The sequence below is a fragment of the Phoxinus phoxinus genome (genome assembly GCF_949152265.1).
Source record: "Phoxinus phoxinus genome assembly, chromosome: 6".
Classification (NCBI taxonomy): domain Eukaryota; kingdom Metazoa; phylum Chordata; class Actinopteri; order Cypriniformes; family Leuciscidae; genus Phoxinus; species Phoxinus phoxinus.
The window spans coordinates 30528174-30548647 of record NC_136881.1 but is presented as its reverse complement, the minus strand read 5'-3'; the positions used below and the strand labels follow the sequence as shown (position 1 = coordinate 30548647).

At 37.1% G+C, this 20474-nt stretch overlaps 2 protein-coding genes across 3 annotated transcripts; one reads left to right on the top strand and one right to left on the bottom strand.

The window, feature by feature from the left end:
• Positions 1–618: 618 nt before the first annotated feature.
• tcirg1a (T cell immune regulator 1, ATPase H+ transporting V0 subunit a3a) lies at positions 619–14621 on the bottom strand. 2 transcript variants are annotated; one of them, XM_079616555.1, is made up of 21 exons: positions 14449–14621; positions 12679–12801; positions 12296–12374; positions 12034–12182; positions 11845–11940; positions 11708–11769; positions 10479–10605; positions 10304–10386; positions 10084–10177; positions 8065–8277; positions 7719–7869; positions 7412–7551; positions 6662–6819; positions 5708–5798; positions 5506–5624; positions 5162–5375; positions 4950–5057; positions 3033–3125; positions 2737–2857; positions 2472–2643; positions 619–1070 (listed from the first exon to the last, which is right to left on the bottom strand). In XM_079616555.1, exons 2-21 carry the CDS (start codon positions 12793–12795, stop codon positions 980–982), a joined length of 2478 nt encoding a protein of 825 aa, XP_079472681.1. In that variant the 5' UTR covers positions 12796–12801; positions 14449–14621; the 3' UTR covers positions 619–979. The 2 variants fall into 2 exon arrangements, with proteins under 2 accessions (XP_079472681.1, XP_079472682.1); XM_079616556.1 differs by having other exon boundaries at positions 626–1070; positions 3033–3119; positions 14449–14612.
• Positions 14622–18231: 3610 nt separating this feature from the next.
• On the top strand, positions 18232–19985 carry LOC307000753 (lectin-like). Its single transcript, XM_079616574.1, has 6 exons — positions 18232–18345; positions 18417–18495; positions 18863–19005; positions 19156–19296; positions 19484–19598; positions 19763–19985. The coding sequence occupies exons 1-6, from the start codon at positions 18343–18345 to the stop codon at positions 19855–19857; spliced, it is 576 nt and encodes a 191-aa protein (XP_079472700.1). The 5' UTR covers positions 18232–18342; the 3' UTR covers positions 19858–19985.
• Positions 19986–20474: the final 489 nt, after the last annotated feature.

Here is a 20474-nt window from a genome sequence, read left to right as displayed (position 1 = left end):
AGTCTTGTATTTTGTTCCTGGTAATATAGGGTTTTGAAAAAATGTAAAGTGTTCATTTATTATATAAAATGTGTAGTGTTATTTCTAGGTCACAAATCAAATACCGGTAAGTAAATTTGTCAAATTGACCGTGAGACCACCTTTGTACAGATTTCCTTGCCTCCATTTGAAGCATACACGATTTTGTATTAAGGAAAGAAAATGAAATCATTTTCACAGGTCGTCTTAGACTTTTGGATTCTTCTGTCCAAAAAGATGTGCACAAAATGGTACATTTAAAATGTATGCCTTTAATCCAATAAATTGCATTCAATGTATAAACTTTTATCTCACAATATCAGTTGACTTGATATATGGCTAATATATTACTCTTTTTTTTTAGCTCTTTGGTATTTAATCTTTCTTTTCTCAGTGAGCATGTACAGATTTAAATATTCGCTTCAAATTTGTCCTCCATAGGATCTTCCTAATGTCTTAATGTTTACTCTGCACAGCACCTTCACAGGCAAGAGTGCATTTGTTTTACTTTATTCTGGAGTTTTCTTTTGCATTCAGACAAAGAAAAAAGTTCAAACTTGATGTGAAGGGGTTGTGAATAACCACGATCTTGAGAAATGTGAATATTGTAATTTCTTAGTTACAAAAACCTTTATTAGTAATTGTGCATTTTGTAATTCATACATGTGCTCATCATTAAGACCCCTGCAATGCTTAAAACAAACCTTGAGACAAAAGTTCACAAAAGGATTTCACCCAAGAATGAACATTTTGGAGCATGTCTGCCTGTGACATGCTGTCATTGAATTAAAAAAGAGTCAAGTAAACATTCTTCAAAACAAAGACATACAGATTTGGAACAACATGAGGGTGAGTAGATGACAGACTTTTAATTTTAGTGAGTTGAAACCACCTTTTATTACTTAAGCGATAATACATTCAGTTCCAAAATGAAGTATAAAACCTTTTTTACAGGGAATATTTACATTTCCTCTAGATGCTGAATTGTGGCAAAGGAGAAAGGGTTGAACTTATATCCAGATCCGCTGTAGAATTTGTTCTGAAACTCCACCCTGCATAAAAGGGAAATTAAATTGAAAAAATGACTCCTAATGAATTTAATTTCTCTCTCTCTCTGTCAACCGCGCACACACATCTCTGTGATAGGCTTCATTTGAAAAATAATTTCCATATTTGCATGGCAGAAACCATAGTTTAGAGTTTAACACAAGGATCATTCAGTTTCAGCTCGGAGTTTATTGCCTCGTTCCAATATGATGAGTAAAATATAAATATGTAATGTGCATATATTTAGCAAAATAATCCTGGTTAGTTTTTCTATCCAATTAACATGCTGGGGCTTTCGTTACATGGCACTGTTTACAAGCTGTATTATTGACCTCTCTTACTGCAGTTGAAACACTTATTGAGCGATTGATTACATGAGTTGTACTGTATCTTTCAACATACCTTCTGATGTTCATTCGTGTTTATTTAATATTAACTAGTAGTAAAGATCAGTTCACGTGGAGCTTGAACTGAGGCGCTACAGTGATCTGTCACATCACATTTAAGCGCACCAAAACTTTTCCACATCAAAATAATCTGTTCTGTCTTGTCTGACGGTGCAGTGTCATCTTTGCTTCGTGGTTTTTCACTGTGTGAACAATGCAATTGCGTGAGTCTCATAAGTAACATTGTATGTTTGTTTTTATCACTTAGAAGATTAACTTATTTGGCATCATTAAGGTTTATAGCAGGTGTCACTGATTGACAACTATTAAATAGAGGTCGGGGTGGGTTTCTATTAACCAGTACGGTTCATTTAATTAGAGAGACTATAGACCCCGCGCCCTTCTTGTCAATCACTGTGTCACATCCTCAACAACTAATGGCTTTCTGGGAAATTAAGTTTGTCTACACAAAGTGTTTATCTTGCAACACAGCCTGATTTGAGAACTGCACTGCCCTCAATCATAAAGCCCTGCAGAGAGTAGTGAGATCGGCCCACAGCATCATCGGAACCAAACTCCCTTCTCTTCAGGACGTTTACACAGAGCGCTGCCTTTGGAAGACGAGGAAAATCCTCAAGGACCGAAGCCATCCAAGCCACATAATATTTGAACTGCTTCTCTCACGGAAAATTGTACCGTTGTAGACTAATTGACTAGTCTGTGCAACCTTTAGTTTAGTGGTTCTCAACCTTTTTGACTCCAAGGCCTGTCATTGTCCAAGACAATATTCGAAGGCCCTCCCATCTAAGCTGATATGTACCTCTGGTACTTTTGTTGTAATTCAAATAAATAAAATCAAAATATAACGTCAGTTTAATGCTGTTTTTTTTTTTTTTTTTTTACATTTTAATGATGTTAATAAAACTAAATTAAAATAATTTTAAGACCCTAGTGGGTCCCGACCCCCTGGTTGAGAACCACTACAACAATATTACGTTTATTTGTGTGTGATTGTCTCACCAGTGCAGACGCAGGGCGTGCAGGAAGGCTGACAGTCCCTCCATGACGAGCAAGATGGAGACCGTGAGCATGGCGAAGATGGAGAAGATGATTGACAGCACCACTGATCCCGCATAGCCTTGCCACGAGAGTGAAATTCTCATCACCATCACCCAGAGAACCTCCGACAGCTCTAACACACACAAATACAGAACTAACTAAGCACAACAATTTAACCTATAAGTGAACATGTAATGCGTAATGAAGCTTGTGAGTGTTTGCATACGTGCATGCGCGAGGCTGAGGGCCCAAAGTCGAAGGTACGATGCAGTGTTGGAGATGCAGCCCAGGCAGTACTCAATGGTGTGGATGGCCTGGTGCATAACAACCTCTGTCCAATCAAACTCCTGTAAAGTAAAAAAAGACAAGCATACAGTATTTCAGTAGTTCTGCTATAGAGGAATGGAAAAAGAATGCTTTCAACTCTGAATCTACCGGAATGTTACTCTTTCACTTCTCTCTGACACTTCTATTGTTTAGCTTCATTTGAGGAATAGTGTTATGATCTTTTCTTTTTCTGACCTGTTCCTCTGTTCCCCCTCCTCCCTCTAGGTCAACCAGCTGAGCGTTTATAGAGCTGGTGTCTGTGACTAGGGGGTGCTGCTCCTCCTGTAACTGAAAAACAGGGTCAAGACCTTTCATCAGACACAGTAAGGGAGAAACTGCAAGAACACTCACGTTTCAGCTAAAAGAGCCACATGCCGCGTTGGTAAGTACATCACCTAGTCTTTTTTGCTCCAGAATATGCTCATGCATCAGCTAAACCAACCTGAATTTTTTTTTTTACACTACCGTTTAAAAGTTCGGAATTGGTAAGAATGTTATTTTGAAAGAAGGTCTCATATGATCACCCAGGCTGCATTTGATTTAAAAAAAAATACAGTAAAATATTATAACAATTTAAGATAAATGTTTTCTATAAATATATTTTAAAATGTAATCCTGTGATGGAAAAGCTGCTGAATTTTTAGTCTTCAGTGTCACATGATCCTTCAGGGTCACATGATCCTTCAGGCATCATTCTACTATGATACAATTTAGGGTACATTTCACATCCACTGATAATAACAACTTTCTTTACAAAAAACATTTTATTCATTAATGGAAAGCATAATCTCACAAATATTTTTGTGATGTTTGAATTCGCTTTGATTACAGTTTTTGCAGTGTCTGCAACCCCCTGCAACTAAAAATGTTTTACCACAACACCACATGACCAAAGTCCTATGGTTATTTTCTTTTGTAGTGGACATTTTTAACACAACATTGTAAAACCCCATTACATTTTTTCAGTATTTTATCTACAATAACCATTTGCCAGAGAGCATATTAATGGACCGTCAACTCTGTTACATTGTATGGTATGTTATTATAGTTTGCTATATTTTTATGATTTCAATTCAAATATATATTAAAATTTTAGGTTAACCTGATCAAGAAAAGAACGTGGTTGGTCAGACAAAGCCTGGCATTAAAATGAAGAGTCAAAATTGTGAAGTTGTCAACAAAGTTACCTGTCAACAAAGTTACCTGTCAACTAAGGGTGTACTCACACTAGGCACGGTTGCCATGAACCGAGCCCGAGTACGATTGTCCCCCCTCCCCACTCCCCCTCTGGCCTGCACTCACATAGGGTTTCAGCATTCGTGCCGGAGCACGCTTACGTCATTATGGTGCATAATGAAGAGAAGTGTCACACCATGAAATGTAAACAGAAAAAAACAGCAATGCATTCGGCAGTTTAGCTTATCGCACAAGATTTGTCAACACAGAAAACATTTAATCACTGGAGTTTTTTTTTTCTCGACACCATCGTATCAATTGATTTTGATTAATATGCGCGAGGGAGAGAGAGAGAGCAGACAGCGCTCGGGTGAGTGCGCGCGCGGCCGGGGCTCTCTCTCTCTCTCTCTGCTATGCCCTGTCAAGCGCGCCCTGTTAAACTGACAGGACTTAGTTTGCATTCTATGTTTGCATTGCACCTCTGCCATAGACCAAAGCGACCCTTTCCCCGACATTTTGGTTTTGGAGCGTCGCAAAACCGTGACGCCACGCGTCCTGTTCCGTGCTCCAGCACGGTTATCGCTCACACTGCATGCGAACCGCGCCCGAGTCCAACTGAACCGTGCTCTGGCCCACCTCTTCCAAGCGGGCCAGGGCCGGCTAATCGAGCCGCGCCCGGGCACGGTTCGGAGCACTCACACTAGTCAAACGAACCGCGCTTTGGTGGTCAAACGCACTCGGGCACGGTTCAAACTGGCTAGTGTGAGTACACCCTTAGTTACCTGTCAACTAAGTTACCTGTCAACTAAGTTACCTGTCAACTAAGTTACCTGTCAACTAAGTTACTCTGTAAAGCCAAAGTATTAACTCTTTAAAATATATATTTATATATATATATATATACACACAGAACAGCCGAATTTCACCCCTGCTTACCGTTCTCCTGTTATTCCTGTACTTGAAGTACAGGTAGAGCGGTTTTCCAAGTAACAGCACTGGAACTGCTAGCAGCGCCAAACACAATAATACTCTCTGCACTGTCACCTAAAGAGAGGGACAGGATATGTGTGTATTTGTCACAGCAGTAAAACTGTAGTACGATATGAAACATGTTACAAGAATCAGTGTATATTGAATGAATCTTTCACCTGTCCTGGGTAAAGTGGTGGGTTGTCTGGGTTCTCACCAAACACGAACATGTCAATGAAGTGGATCAGGATGCTGGGAGCGCGGTCTGAATCCTGAGGTCCAAATGCAATCCATTTATACACCACCATGAAGACAAGGTACCCAAAAAGACACAGCATGAACACTAGCTCTGGAATCAACACCAGAAACATACTGCTCACATCCCCTGTGTACCTGAGGAGAAAGTGTAACATTAAAAGGATAAAAAAACATAAAGGAATACGTTTTTTTTAATCCACATAAAACCAGAACAGATCACAAATATAAGGCAAGTAATGGTAAACCAAAATTGATCCCTACTCACATGTAGTTGAAGAAGGATAAGCAGATTCCAAAAGTCATATGGATGACCCCGATGATGACGGACATCTTCATCTTATAGGAGTTGAGGAAGGTGAGGTGATTACTGGCAAGGCTCCAGATCTAAGAACCAGGGAACGAGATACAGTCAGACCCAAACCTCAGTAAGCTAGGCACAAGCGGGATTTGATTAAAGGCCTGATTACCGGGTCAATGCCGAATGGATATGGTCCCTGGAATACTCCAGTTACGTTTGGATCCAAAGTGAGGTACTGGTTGCTCCTCAGAGTTTCATCACTGAACCAGCCCAGAAGAAAGAAGACAAAAGTGAGTGTAAAATGAGAGCACATAGGCAAGCTGAAATGATGGATAATTGATCAGGTTCACAGAGTCAAAGTGCACAGTTCACGGGCAAAAAAGGTCCATTGTTTACTGTCAAATGTGTAGAGCTGTACAGCAAGTTTTTCAAACCAATCAGCTTTCTGTTTGTTAACGTGGTGAATCTTTGTATCTAACTTGAACTGTTTGCGAAATCTGTGTGGGGAAATCTTTCACCCTCCTGTGAAATTTCCAATCGCACTGATTCATACCAAGTTCTGTCTTGAAACTCTAGATGGCGCAGGCTGATAGGTCCTTAACTCAATCTGATTGCAATCACATCACTTTCTATATGGCACAGCTGATTGGTTCCTGCTGTATCAGTATCCAATGAGTTCACTGATCAACCTTTAAATACTTGGTCAGCATTTGCTGTTGCAGTTGCAGCGCACTTTAAAGGGGACATAGGAAGGAAATCCTGACAAATATTTCTACATTCTCTCTTGGTTCTTCTGTGGTTTGATGTACTCTATGCATTTTTGGGGTGATCAAGACATACATGGAGCTTAATGCTTTTATTAACGTTTTTGGTTGAGAGGACTTTCGGGGGAGGGACAGATGGTCTTATGGGTTTGGAACGACATTAGTGCGAGTAAATAACGAATTAGGAAACTAACAAGTAACTAACCCATTATAGTCTTTCTCTACAAAAAAAGCTATTGAACATGTCCACCATAATTGCCCAGGAAAGATACCCTAGTCCTTAGAGCACAGTTACAATTTTTAGTTAAAATCTACCTTAATATTTAACCTTTGCCGTGGATGTAATAGTGTGTGTGTACCTCCAGTTATAGTGCTGAATCATGGGTTTGAGGTGCCAGCCAGAGGAAAGAGGACTGAGTCCCTTACTGAAGCACTCATTATAAACAGCACCAGTATAGATGGAGAACAACCCCATCAGAAGGATCAGATACCTCCCACCAAACATCATACGCCAAATCTAAAAGAGACGCACAGGAAAAAATAACAAACTAGTTCTGTACAAACCTAAAGTACATTACAGAAAATGACGGATAAAAATAATTCAGACAAATACACTACTATTTAAATTTTGGGGTCAATAAAAATATATATTTTTTAACTAAACATTTTTTTAATGTTTAATCTAATTTGATGCTCTTCTTTTGAACTTTCTATTCATCAAAAAAATAAATAATAATTTCCACAAAAAAAAAATTAAGCAGCACATCTGTAATAATGATAACAAGAAAAGTTTCTTGAGCACCAAATCTACATATTAGAATGATTTCTGAACGTTCTCTTAAATTGTAATAATATTTCAGAATATTACTGTTTTTACTGTAGTTTTGATCAAATAAATGCAGCCTTAGTGAGCACAAGATGACTAACTTTTAGTGTGTAAAATCTTAAAGCTGAAGAAAGGTAACTTGTGTTGATACTTGTATTGAACCTAGAAAGTTATTTTAAAATAAAGAGATTCGTATAGTATGTTCTATTTAAATGCCTTTTTCAGTCTTGATGGCAGCTGTAAAGATTATGATATGTAGCCTACTGTATAAAATGAAAGAAACCTCATTAGTGCTATTCCTCATCTTAGGGTCTCTCTCCTCCAGCACCATCCACAGGGCAGCCATTGTCATGAGTAAACCATGACCAACATCTCCAAACATCACCGCAAAGAGGAAGGGAAAAGTAATGATGGTGTACACAGCTGAGAAGGGAACACACACACACACAATACATTTACCGTGATAAGTTTATGTATTTTTACAGGTTGTTTATCGCAAGCAACAACCTCTCTCAGATGGACCTTTCCACCAACAACAATAATACTCAACTGTAGGTAACAATGTCCATGTGGCGGTGTGCGTGTGTTACCTGGATTAACCTCTCTGTAACTGGCCACACCATAAGCATCCACAATGTTCTGGAAGCTGGACGTGAATGCGTTGGTGTTAAAGAGTGTTGGAGGAGATGTGGGTGCAGGTAAACGATTGTAGAAGGAGTCTACACTGCTACCGCTTTTTCTCTAAGAAATAAAAAAAAGATGCTATTGTGAGATTCGCTGCTTTGAATGAGCGACCTTCGGTCCACTATTATATTACCTCGTCATCTATAAAAGTATGACAACTGTGTGCACCACAATACTTCTTTAATACCTAAAAATCAACATTTGACATCTGTGTGATGTATTTCGTGTGAAACAGTTTTCTATATTTCTCACCGTTCCTTCTATCAGAGCGCTCTGGAGCAGAAGCAGTTTGGCCACAGGGCACCAGGCTTCTGCGATGAGACACTTGTCCGTGACTGAAGGGCTGCAGAGGTTAAGGACCGTCTGCACAGCTTTACACTTCTGCACTCGTATCTTCCACTGTGGCATCTGACACACGCAGCGAGACAGCAGCTGCTGCATATACTGCTCCGTCTGAGACAGCACCTGCAGACAGATATAGGTGAAGTTAGAGAGTGGACCTGAAACTATTTTAATAACATTTTATTATTATTTTGGTCACACTTTAGATTAGAGTCCATTTCTCACTATTAACTACAACCTTTGACTCAACAAACTCCTATATAATGCTTATTAATAGTTAGTAGGGTAGTTGTTAAAGCTACACTGTGTAGGGTTTACACCCATCTAGCGGTGAAATTGTATATGACTACCAACTGAATATTACTTTCTAGCCGAATTTTTTTCCGGAATTATACATTTTTAAGGCCTAACAAGTAGTTTGTTGAGGGTTGATTTGTGAAGGACTACACGCCTGCGCACATATATATTTAAACGCGCATACCTATCGACCGAGCGCATGTGCACGCCGTCTGCGTTTTCGCGGGTTTGCGCAGAGAAAACGGATAATCGTTTGCACCTTCAAACCTATTTCAGGGACTGGGTTCTCGAGACACCAGGGACTTTTTGTGCGGATGGGCGGCCAGATCGCGTTAAGGGTTTTCTGTTAGAACGGTGTTGTGTTAGCGGCCCCCAAGTTAATGACTAATGATCTTCGCAACTTCACTGTTATGCTAATTTATATTATCACTGTAAATCTGCTTTGAAACAATCCATACTGTTGGCGTTTTAACTCCTACGCTGTCCGTATTATCTGCCGGCAGTCGCGAGTAATCTCCCCGTGACATTCGTCACGGTGCCACTGAGTGTAAAAGCGTGAAAGGTGAAGCTTGAATCCCAGGTTTGTCCCTCTTTGGCTAATGTATTTTCAAGATGTAGGCGCAACATGGCTTCCGCCATTCGAGTGATTCGCTCGTATGTATTCTGAATAGCAGATTCTACGCTTACGAGAATACTTGATTAGTTGGTGGAAGTAATTATACATTAATGAGCACATATACCAGTAATTTTGAAAGAACAAAGTGTTTTTTGCTAAGAATCAACTTAAAAAATGACACAGTGTAGCTTTAAGTTTAGGTATTAGGTAGGATTAAGTGATGTCGAATATGGTCATGCACAATAAGGCATTAATATGTGCTTTATAACACTTAATAAAAGCCAATATCCTAGTAATATGCATGCTAATAAGCAACTAGTTAATAGTTAGAATTGGATCCTAAACTAAAGTGTTACCATTATTTCTTTACTTTTTTTTAATGAACTGTGCACGATTCATCAGTTTTATTTAATGTTTTATTAAAGTTTTTTTAATGTTTGTGTAAGACAGAGTTTCTTATAAGAAGTATTTATTTTATAAAAAAATACAGTAATATTGTGAAATAATGAATTATAAAATATTATTATTATTATTATAAAAATAATTGAAAACTGTTTTCTATTTTAATATTTTTTTTAATGCAATTTATTCCTGTGATGCAAAGCTGAATTTTCAGCAGCCATTACTCAACTATTTAGTGTCACATGATCTTTTAGAAATCACAAAAAAAAGTACAAAAGAACAGCATTTATTTGAAATATGTACTTTTGTAATAATGTAAAAGTCTTAACTGTTACTTTGGATCAATTAAATACATCCTTGCTGAATAAAAGTATCACTTGGAAATACATCAGATCATGAAAGATAAGTTAACTTATAATGTGCAATGTTTGATTTAAAAAATTGTGTGCTTGTGCCATTTTCTTAAAATTTAGTACCACTTGATATTTTGTTATCTCATGTAATGGAGTTCATACATTTCAAGTATGAACTATCTAAATACTTTACTGTATGCTCGTATTTCAAAGAGAATGTAATTATACAAAATAAAAGGATAAAGGGAACATTTCAGTCACCGTTTTGATATCTACTATCCTGCTTTCCAGTCCCTGAAGTATTACTTCTCTCTCCTCCAAGCCCTCTGGATACACAAAGGTTTGAGTGTGGAAACTATGAATAGAGAGATCCAGAATAGATATTACTCATGTATAAATGGAAAAGAGGGGGAGGGGAGATATAATGTGATGATATGAAAGTGATAAGCTATAATTAAATTTATATAAGCTATGAATGTACCAATCACAGATCTTCTTTACTTTCTGTCCAATCTGCTCTCCCCAAAAAGAGATCACAAAGACAGTCCACTGAACCATCTCTCCCTGTGAGCGGGAAAAACACATCATGTTTATGTCCAATTGACATTTTCATCAAAATGAGTTATCTGATTCATTTTAATGTAACACTCTCTTACAGTGTCTGGCACTTCCAGCCTCTCCTCCATCTCCCAGAAGTCTACAATGATATAACCACGACAGGCCCGCCACAGCAGCCGCTCAAACGATGGAACCTTCCATGGATGAACCACGCCAGCGACAAAGCTTTGCAGGAAAAATGTGAATATAGTGTCTTTATTAGTGTCTTGTTATATGTGAAAATAACATTACAACTTATTGTCAATTGTCAAAAGATGCACTCACATTTACGTTGATTGTGAAATTTTGCAGGCAAATTCGAATAATTTAAATTGGAATCCATGCGATCGGGTGTTTCCCGCAAGAGTGAAAGATTTCCCCGTGCAGATTTCTGACCAACAGAAAGCTACTTGTTTTAGAAAGTGACTTCTGTGCAAGCTGTGCTTCACACATCACTGACAATGGACCTTTTTGCCTACAAAATGTCGCTAATGCCATGTCACTTTACTCCAGTCACATTTACTGTTGTTTAATGAAGTTTCGCTGGGCTAAATACAGTAATACCAATAGCAATTCATGTATTTTGAAGTGTCTTGTGAGGGCGAAAAAGTTCCTCACGCAGATTGCACTCATGTTCCGGTTGGTCACCCAACTTCACCGTGCTGACCAACAGAAAGCTACCTGTTTGAAAGTGACTTCTGTGTGAGCAGTGCTTCATAAATCTTTAGGCTATTTACAACAGACAGTTGACAGTTTTTGCGCACAAAATTTTGCTAATATGACTGTCTTAACACAGTGTTTCCCAACCTTGTTCCTGGAGGCATACCAACACTCCACATTTTCAAACTCTTCCTAATCAAACACACCTGATTCTACTCATCAGCTCAGTAGTAGAGACTCCAAGACCAGAAATATATGAGACATCCAAAATGTGTACTTTTAATGTGCCCCCAAGAGTTTTACATTTTCATCTCTGACTAGATTGCTAAGGCAGGCATCACTATTAGTATGATGATATCTGCCCTCTCTATTATGTTAAGATGTGGTCACAATAGTGTAGAGATGTATAAAACACAGCTCACTTTTAAACCAAACAGCTTTGTGTTGGCCAACATGGTGAGTTCACGTGACCAACTTGAACGTGAGTGAAATCTGCATGGGGAAATTTTCACCCTTGCGTGAAATTCCTAAACATGCGGATTCCTATTGAAATTACTGGATTTCGCTCAAGAAATGATACCGAGCAACAGTAAATGTGACTGCACCTTTATATGGATATTGTCCTCACCTCAAGCGCATATCTTGTCTGCTGTCCAATAGCGCTGTGGTCTCAAGAGTTGGAGGTGGAACCTTTAAAGACATGATGAGAAGGAGAGATCTCTTGTAGGTAAGCATGCTAAAAGCTGGAGGATTTTTTTTTTTTACCTGTGAGGTTGGTAGTAAAATGCTCTGCTTCAGGACCCCTCTGTACTGGCTGAGCTGGATCAGCTGGTTACGTAGACTATCCCTGTTCCTTGACACCTAAATGCAAACTGGGTCAGGATCACCACTTGCAATAGATGTTTATCATGGAACACAAGATATTCATGATTTCTTTCTCTTTCCTCCTCTCACCTCTTTGAGTTCTCTGGCTAGTCTCTCGCTCTCCTCCTCAATGGAGAGCAGCTCTCTTGGCTGTGGGGCTGATGGGATTGGCGTGGCCGTGGGTAGAAGCCCTTTCAGAGGAGGATAGAGAGAACGACTGATCTCTTGCTCCAGATATTCTGAGGAATAAGGGTAGGGGACACGTGTTGAGTGAGCACAATCAGGCTACAATGATTATCCTACAACTTAGTGGTAGCTGGTCACTGAAAGGTAAATATTTACTGGTACATACTGAAAGTTTTCTCCAGCTCCTCGGATCTTCTCACTTCTGAAACAAACTTCCTCTGAAAGGCATTCACATTTGGGTTCAACTGAGAAAATTGGGTTTAAGAGAGACAGAACAAGAGGGATAAATAGTTTATTGTAATATTGTGAAATTGCTATTACAAAGTTGAAAACATTTGTACTGCTTAATATTTTTGTGGAAACCTTGACCTTTTTTCAGGATTCTTTGATGAAAATAAAGTAAAAAAAGAGCAGCATTTATTTAAAATAGAAATCTTTTGTAATAAAATACTTTAATTTAATGCATCCAAGCTGATTAAAAGTATTAATTAAAAAGATATCTTACTGACCTCAAACTTTTGAATGCTATAATGTATCCATTACACTCACATCTCTGAATTCGACTAAGCCCAACTCCCCAAGCTCACTGACGCAGTTGTAAGCCGAACCTGCCTGGAGGAAAAGCTGGACCAGACACATCTCTTCACTTCGGAAGAGGCTTCCCATGGTAGCCTGAAATAATGCATACAAATCTCAACAATAATGTAAGTACAAACATGTAAGTAACAGAGATAAGCATTTCGATATCTTGCACATTTAAGAACAAATGATAAGTGTGCTTATACAGTGTGACAATGAAAATAAAGGCCAACATAGCGGCTACTTGTTTACCGTTTTTTCCAACTGCTTACACGCGTTTTCAAAACTGTCACCTTTTTTCAAAACTCTACACACAATTCCCAAAACTGCACACACAAAATGCAAAATGCCTCACATCTCCTTCGAAATGTAACACTGCATTCAAAATGTCATAAACACAAGTCAGAATGAAGCATTTGCATCAAATGGCAAACACTTCTTTCATAATAGTAATTTTTTGGATATACCATGCATGTAAACACTTGTTGCTCTGAATCTAAAGGTCTTTGGTCTTTCATGTTTATATCTACATTTCAAAACAATGTTCTACAGTGAAAGTAATCTGATGCAATGTAGAAACACAAAATATTTATCAGGCCAAACATTACTGTTGTATACAGTAGCATACAACAAAACCATAAGCATGTAAACCAAAAGTATATTCTTTAGATAACAGTAAAGAACACTGGGGTGTGTGGGGGGTCTGTCCATTGTTGACATCCATTGTTCAAAACAGGTAATTTGACCTTTGACCTATGTATAGGCCTATACTAGTAAAGCAGTGATTGGTTAGGCTGAGAAATAGCTTATGGTTTTGGAGATGTGGTGTGTACTTTTGCACTTTGAGTGAGAGGTTTCAAAAATCGTGTGACATGAAAAGATTTTGTGTGTAAGCAGTTGGATAAAAATGTCATAGGGTAGCTTGTGCTTTTCTTAATTTTGATCCAAAAAAAGGATTGTACACTGAAGGTTTGCATGTGACAGTAGTTAGATGTAATCTAATTGAGATTTCATAGGGGATGCACCCGTACCCATGTGATGAATACTCTCATGAAAGGGAAACAGAGACACAATTAGAGTCATCTGAAACTCATCTGAGATAAGGCCCATGTGATCAGTACTTTATTACACATTATAAGAAAAATAGCAGAATTAAATGGATCTGTATTATTGACAGAACCAGGAGAACGCATATTAAAAAAACGAGTATTTTGATTGTTTCAGCAATTCATATATAAAACTATACTAAATGCTATGAAAATATGAATGCTTATAAAGATTTGTTTAGCATTGAATGATTATTACAGTTACACGCGCTGTTAAAGAACACAACGGTATAGCAGAAAAGGCATTTCCTCGCTTTTACCAGACAAAGCTGTACAAAGAGACTTGTTTTCCAGCAGGACAGTGTAAACAGTGGTAGGCTATAAGTATTTGCAGTGACCATTTTACACATTTAATCAAAATATGGTGTGGCTTTGTGATTGGAATTATTCGAGTCTGTCGAAAAACACGTAATGCAGTCTGGTGGCAGTGTCCCGTTACTGCAGTATATGGCGTAACAACATAAACAAAACCCGCCGACAGAAATGGGACATGGGTGAACTGAACAAACTCGATTCATTTGCCTTTGAATATGTTTAAATAATAGGCAATATTTACACTTTATGATTTCAATGAGGAGCTGTGTTTTACACATTAGTTCAATTCAAATGCGCATTAAAACTGCCGATCTCTTACCGTATATGAGAGACAAGGATCGATAAATCCAAGGCGATCGATGTTGGGAAAATGAATTATCCACACTTCGATCTCATGGTCGGTTGTATTGAGAGGCTCTGCGATGTAAACAGCGGATCTTTGAGCTCGTGGCCGCTCATTACTCCAGCTCTAGTCATTGCCATGTGATTATCAGCCAATGAATTAGAACTGCTACAGTAACAGCACACAAGCCAAGAGCACATGCACGCTATATTTTACCTCTAAAACCCAATGAGAAGCTAAATAATGATGGAAATAAGGACGTTCATATGGCATAGTGAAAGTAACAAATAAATAATCTCTTAATGTTTATTTATGTTTCTCTGCATGAGATACTGGGATGCACAACGGCAATGTTTGAATAAATATATTTTCATATTTTACAAGTTCAATAAAATTAAGTAAAGATCATAAAAATAATATTTGAATTGTATAAATTACCAGCCTGGAAAAATCCAAATCCAAAATCCCAAATAATTTCAATTTACATTATTGCATTTCTATCATTAGCATTCTGAAACTAAAAATGGTTAATCAAATAATTACTAATAGGGCCCCAGTCTATTTTAAGTCCTATTTCTCTCGGACTATGGTAAGACATGGACATTATTCTAGACAATTATTATGGATGTATATACAGGTGAGCAGGAGTGGAATACGTTTCCATTGGACATTAAGGTTTTAATGGATAATGTTGGTCATAGTATAAGAGTGAAGAGATTATTTTTAGATGGGGTGTGTGTGTGTGTGTGTGTGTGTGTGTGTGTGTGTGTGTGTGTGTGTGTGTGTGTGTGTGTGTGTGTGTGTGTGTGTGTGTGTGTGTGTGTGTGTGTGTGTGTGTGTGTGTGTGTGTGTCATGAAAATGTCCCGTTAAAAGAAAATCAAGGACCACAATGGAAATAAGTTAATGCAACTTTATTGTGTTATCCTTGAAAAAGAAGTTGTTACAATGTTGTATTGCTACTTTTATGTCAAATAAACTCACACCTTTTATTTTCATTTACATAAAATAAATCATCAACCTTGACGAAGGTCCGTAAATGAACGTGTTTCTTGAAACATCAACTGGTGCTTTTTGGACGTCATCAGGCTTTTATTTGAGCTTATGTCCTTTTTGAGTAAGAGTGGATTTTTGAGTGCACTGTCATCACAGTATGACGCACCAGTAATACCCACAGGCCAAAGTTCTCGCAGGCTTTTCAAGGGCCAACTAAGACATTTCTGAATTATTTTTTATTTATTTTTTTTACCATCCTGTAGAGTATCCAAGTGATCCAATAATGTTACTTTCTGTTTTAACTTTAGCTTTGCTTTTCATGAATACATTGTCATTTAGGCATCTAAAAATGGGCATAAACAAGACTCAAGAGTTGATAGTGAACTATTTCTAGCATGAATGAGAAATTAGACGCGCTTAATGAGTCCACAACAAGGAACCCAATATATCCCAATGTATGTCTCCATATATAGGTAAGGCAAAGGGGAAAACCCTCTGTGCCGGATCCAGTCTTAACAACACTCTCCACACATTGCTCTTTCTCATCCTCGTCCTCTTCCTCCTTGTTCACCTCCTCTTACACACAATCTTCCTCTTCTCCCTCTTGTTTCCATCCATTGTTGGTATCAACATCCAGTGCAACATTTTGGCACTCTGAACTGACTTGTATTATGTACAGATGGTTTGGTCACATCATTAGAAATATGTGTGAACAATTTTGTGTGCAAACAATGACAAGTGTGTTGTAGTTGTGTTTAACTTTTGCCACTTGTGTTTTGCATTTTGAAGCGTAAGTGCATCACAGTGCAAAATGTGTTTGTGAGTGAGAATGTGTTAAGAGTTTTGCAAAAAGAGCGCATGATATTTGCAAATCGCGTCTTGAACTTGTTTAATGTCTTACAGAAAGAGTGATTTATTCGACAAATTGGTTTAGGCTATTAAGAATGTGGTTCAGAGAATGGGCATTAGTGTTTTAGCAATTCAGAAAAACTGTATGCATTGTGACATTTTTTTAGCCCAAACAACCTGCGCTTCTCTGAGGCTTTCAACTTATTAAGGGTAAAAGAGACAGAAGCGTGAAGAGGTTCCTTCTGATGATCAAATTTGGGCAACTGGTGAACCCAACCACATCTTCAATAAGGAGGAATGTGTGATGAACTGGAAATGTAAGGACAGAGAGAACTTGTGAAAAAAACTAATGGTTTAGGATTATTACACTGAGTTTTAACTAAATGTTTAGCTAAAGCTGCGAGTTATAAACAAGCTCTCGGCTCTTCCTGGAAGTCAAGGGAGCATAAGGTCAATACTTTCAAGTATGAGGATATGAGATGGTTAATTCAGACAGAATCTCTTCAGAAAAAAGGACACATTTAAGTGTTAACAATCAGTTAACATGTATTTCATTTTATTTGAAGAATAAGAAGTTACACAAATCCCTTAATTTCACTGCCCCTCACATTTTCAAATATATAAACAATTCTATTCAATTCAACTAATTCAATTTTTTTGCCTGATTAATGAAATGAGAAGAACTAATGCTTCTTGCAGAATCAAGTAGCACTTTATCACGAGGCCACATTTGTTTCAAGAGGTTTTAATGTGTGATGAAGAGTGATGAATAAATGAGAACGAGGTTTGAAAAAGGGAGGGGAAGTGGAAATAAAAGCGATACAAAGTGACAAATGTAAATGCATCATGTTAAAGGTGAAGTTGAAAAAAAAGGTGGTAAAAAAAAAAAGAGTCTTGGGTCAGAGTATGTCTAATGCAGTGAATTTGATGACAACACCCAAATGTTGAGATTAAAGTTTAAGTAATTACAATAATGAATGTCTCTACAGAAGATCTTGCAAGTCAACTTGATGAATTATGATCAGATTAAGTGACAAAGCCATTCTGAGTGTGAGTTGCTGCTACTTTGGCTGGCAGCGTCAAGTGGAGACACTGAGAGATCACAACTCTGTCAGTAACCACACAATCTCACGTTTTTTGTTGTTGTCTCGTGTGGTAAACTACTTTCAGATGCTTGTCGTATAGACACCTCTGTCCAACAAATGTACTGTCTACAAAAATAGTTTTCACTTGGTGAGCAAGCACAATGCCGATATGGGTTAGAAATGAAATAGGAGAAGGGTCATGCAAATTAACAGAATAAGTTGCAGAATTTTTTTTTTTTACATTAGTGAAAAAACCATGTCAAAAGTGCATTACGACCCAGATTGCAATGAAAGAGCGCAGAGGGAATGATTTAGCAAGACTTCATTAAGTCTTATTATAATTGGACCATGAGTCTGGAATAAAGTTGAATTGAATAGAAGTGAATACACATAACCGTGTTTAGTCCATTGGGACAATCCTCCAGCTTATTATGGTTATTCACTGAAATTTGAATTTATATGTTGATCTCTGGACACTGTAAGAAAAACAATTTTAAAGGTAAAAGGCAAAAATGTAAAAGGTACTGGTAATTATCCACTACGGACATTTCTTTTAACCCTAAAACACAACACAATCCGTAATACAGGTGCAAAAAACCCTGTGAAATTATTATGGAAAATTCCCTCATTAACACAGTATTGTGCTGTATTTTACAGACTTCTGTTTTTCTTGATTAGTTGTAAATTAATTATTATATTTTAGCCTACATACTATGATTGTTCAAGGTTAACATTAGTATTAATGTTACTTTAGTAGCAATGGACCTATACATGTGTAAAAAAAAAAAAAACCCACTTTCCTGTGTCATGATTCTGAATAATAAAAAAACTGAAGATGTTAAGATTGAAAGAAGGGAGGAGTTGTGAAAATGAGTGGAATGGAATAAAATAAAATAAGGTGAAACAGTTACTGTGAGGACAGATAAGACAGCAAGAACAGCAATGGTAAGTCATTTTCTTGAATGAACACTTTGTATCAATTTTTATATATTATTTATATGGGCTTTTTTTCGCAGTGGACATCGGGATCTATAAGATTTGTTCTGCTGATGACTCTTCTCTTTGAGAGTGGCAGCTTCTTAACAATGGAGAGAGGTAATGTTTAATTCAACAATATTTTTATGTTGAAATTTCCAAATTTTACACATTTTAAGGTTTTATATAGAAATCAACCCCATTGAACCTTTTTTTCTAAGAGTGAAATTACGTAAGCCCCATTAATGTACCCCAACAATAAAATATAAGGCAGATGTTAAAACAAAACACGTGGCCAGAATATATATTGTGTATAATGTTTATATGACCAGTTTTGAGTAAACATTGACAGCATTAGTATATTAACAGATATTACCAGACTTATATATTACAAGTTACACTTCAAACAGACAAGGACAACTATCCACCTGTATTTTTAAAGTGCCATATAGCTTAAAATAGTCATGTGTGTGACTCTGTCATTTAGGTTTTGATGTTGACCATACTAATGTTACTTCGTGGTGCAATATGCCTAAAGCCTGTGATGAGCATGGCTTCACTGATTGGTTCAAAGTGGGCCGCTTCTGTGTCAAATACTTCAAAAACCCTGTTAACTTCACTGAAGCCGAGGTAAGTTGTAGCACTTTAAAAAAAATAGATTATTACATTGTTACACTAAAGATATTTAGTTTCTATTATCCTTCACATTATTACCTCCACCATTTAAAACAAACAAAAGCAATGTTGTGTATATATTAAATGTTCTTGTTTTATACCCAGTTCAAGTGTAGGTCCAAAGCCCCTGGTGCACATCTGGTGTCAGTGCATAAAAAAAAGGAGAATGATTACTTGCTCTGCCTTGTGAAAAAATTTAACCCAAGTAGCCTGCGCTTCTGGCTCGGAGGCTTTGAATTCTTCAAGGTAAAAAGACAGAAGTCTGAAGAGGTTCACAAATGGGGAGAGCAAAGAGAAATTATTGAGATGTTGTTATTTTCTGCTTTATATCGACATGCATCCACTAGTTTCTTACTACCAAACAAATACCCTCTGGCTTTCTTTCTTTCTTATGATTATTATAATTTTTTAAACTTCTTTCTCACTTTTGCAGTCTGGTAAATTTTTTTGGATGGATGGTTCCTACTGGAATTATCAAATTTGGACAAGTGGTGAACCCAACAACATGTACACCGGCACAGAGGAATGCGTGGAGATGAACTGGAAAGGTAAGGATGGAAAGAAACTAAAAAAAAAACGAATGAGTTAAATTCAAACTTGATGTTTGGCTAAATTATTTATTATAGTGATATTGATGCTGTGATGACAATGGGATGTTTGGTAAAATACAATGATAGATGAAGGTACATTTCACTTTCCCTCACATTTTCAGAGATTGGCAGGTGGAACGACGACTCTTGTAGTGTCAAGAAAAACTACATCTGTGCCTTCAAACGAAATGACATGCTGAAAGTAGACCAGGAGTAGATGGAGCAGTTTTATCTGAGCATCATCCCATAAAACTTTCTGAATAAAATTATTTTCTCTGCATCAAAAAAACTAAAAAAAACTAAATAAAAACAATTCTTCCTTAAAATGATAATAAAGAACTTTTGCAATCAAAATGATCATTTGATTTGATTTATTTATTGTATGTCATATATAATTTTGAAAAATATGCATTAAAGGAAAAGATTACTTTAAATTCACTAACCTTAATCTAACTATAGTTTATATCCTTGTGTTGGAAAATAAAAGTGGTTTATATCAAATTTGTTATAAATAGGTAACTCAAGGAAAACTTGAATACTTCAGTCATCACCTTTAGTCAAGTTTTAAATAAGTTGAGGTTTCATTAGATAGAATTCTAATGAATTCACAGTCCCCCTGTGGTGAAAATCACCTTTTTAACGTTGTTTATGTCTATGTGGTGTTTTTATTATGCTTTAAGACACAAATCCCTTAATTTCACTGCCCCTCACATTTTCAAATAATATAAACAATTATTCAAATTTAAACTTTAAATGATAATAATAAAAATGGCCAGTTGATTTTTTTTGCCTAATTAATGAAATGAGAAGAACTAATGCTTCTTGCAGAATCAA

Excerpts from the sequence above, each read along its gene's own strand:
- tcirg1a (XM_079616555.1), bottom strand. The coding sequence starts at position 12,795 with ATGGGAAGCCTCTTCCGAAGTGAAGAGATGTGTCTGGTCCAGCTTTTC. Across the intron at positions 7,552-7,718 it reads TTACAGAGAGGTTAATCCAG|CTGTGTACACCATCATTACT; the intron begins GTAACACACGCA and ends TTCCCTTCTCAG. Across the intron at positions 1,071-2,471 it reads CACGCCCTGCGTCTGCACTG|GGTGGAGTTTCAGAACAAAT; the intron begins GTGAGACAATCA and ends CCTTTTATGCAG.
- LOC307000753 (XM_079616574.1), top strand. Across the intron at positions 18,496-18,862 it reads CTTCTTAACAATGGAGAGAG|GTTTTGATGTTGACCATACT; the intron begins GTAATGTTTAAT and ends TCTGTCATTTAG. Across the intron at positions 19,599-19,762 it reads CGTGGAGATGAACTGGAAAG|AGATTGGCAGGTGGAACGAC; the intron begins GTAAGGATGGAA and ends TCACATTTTCAG.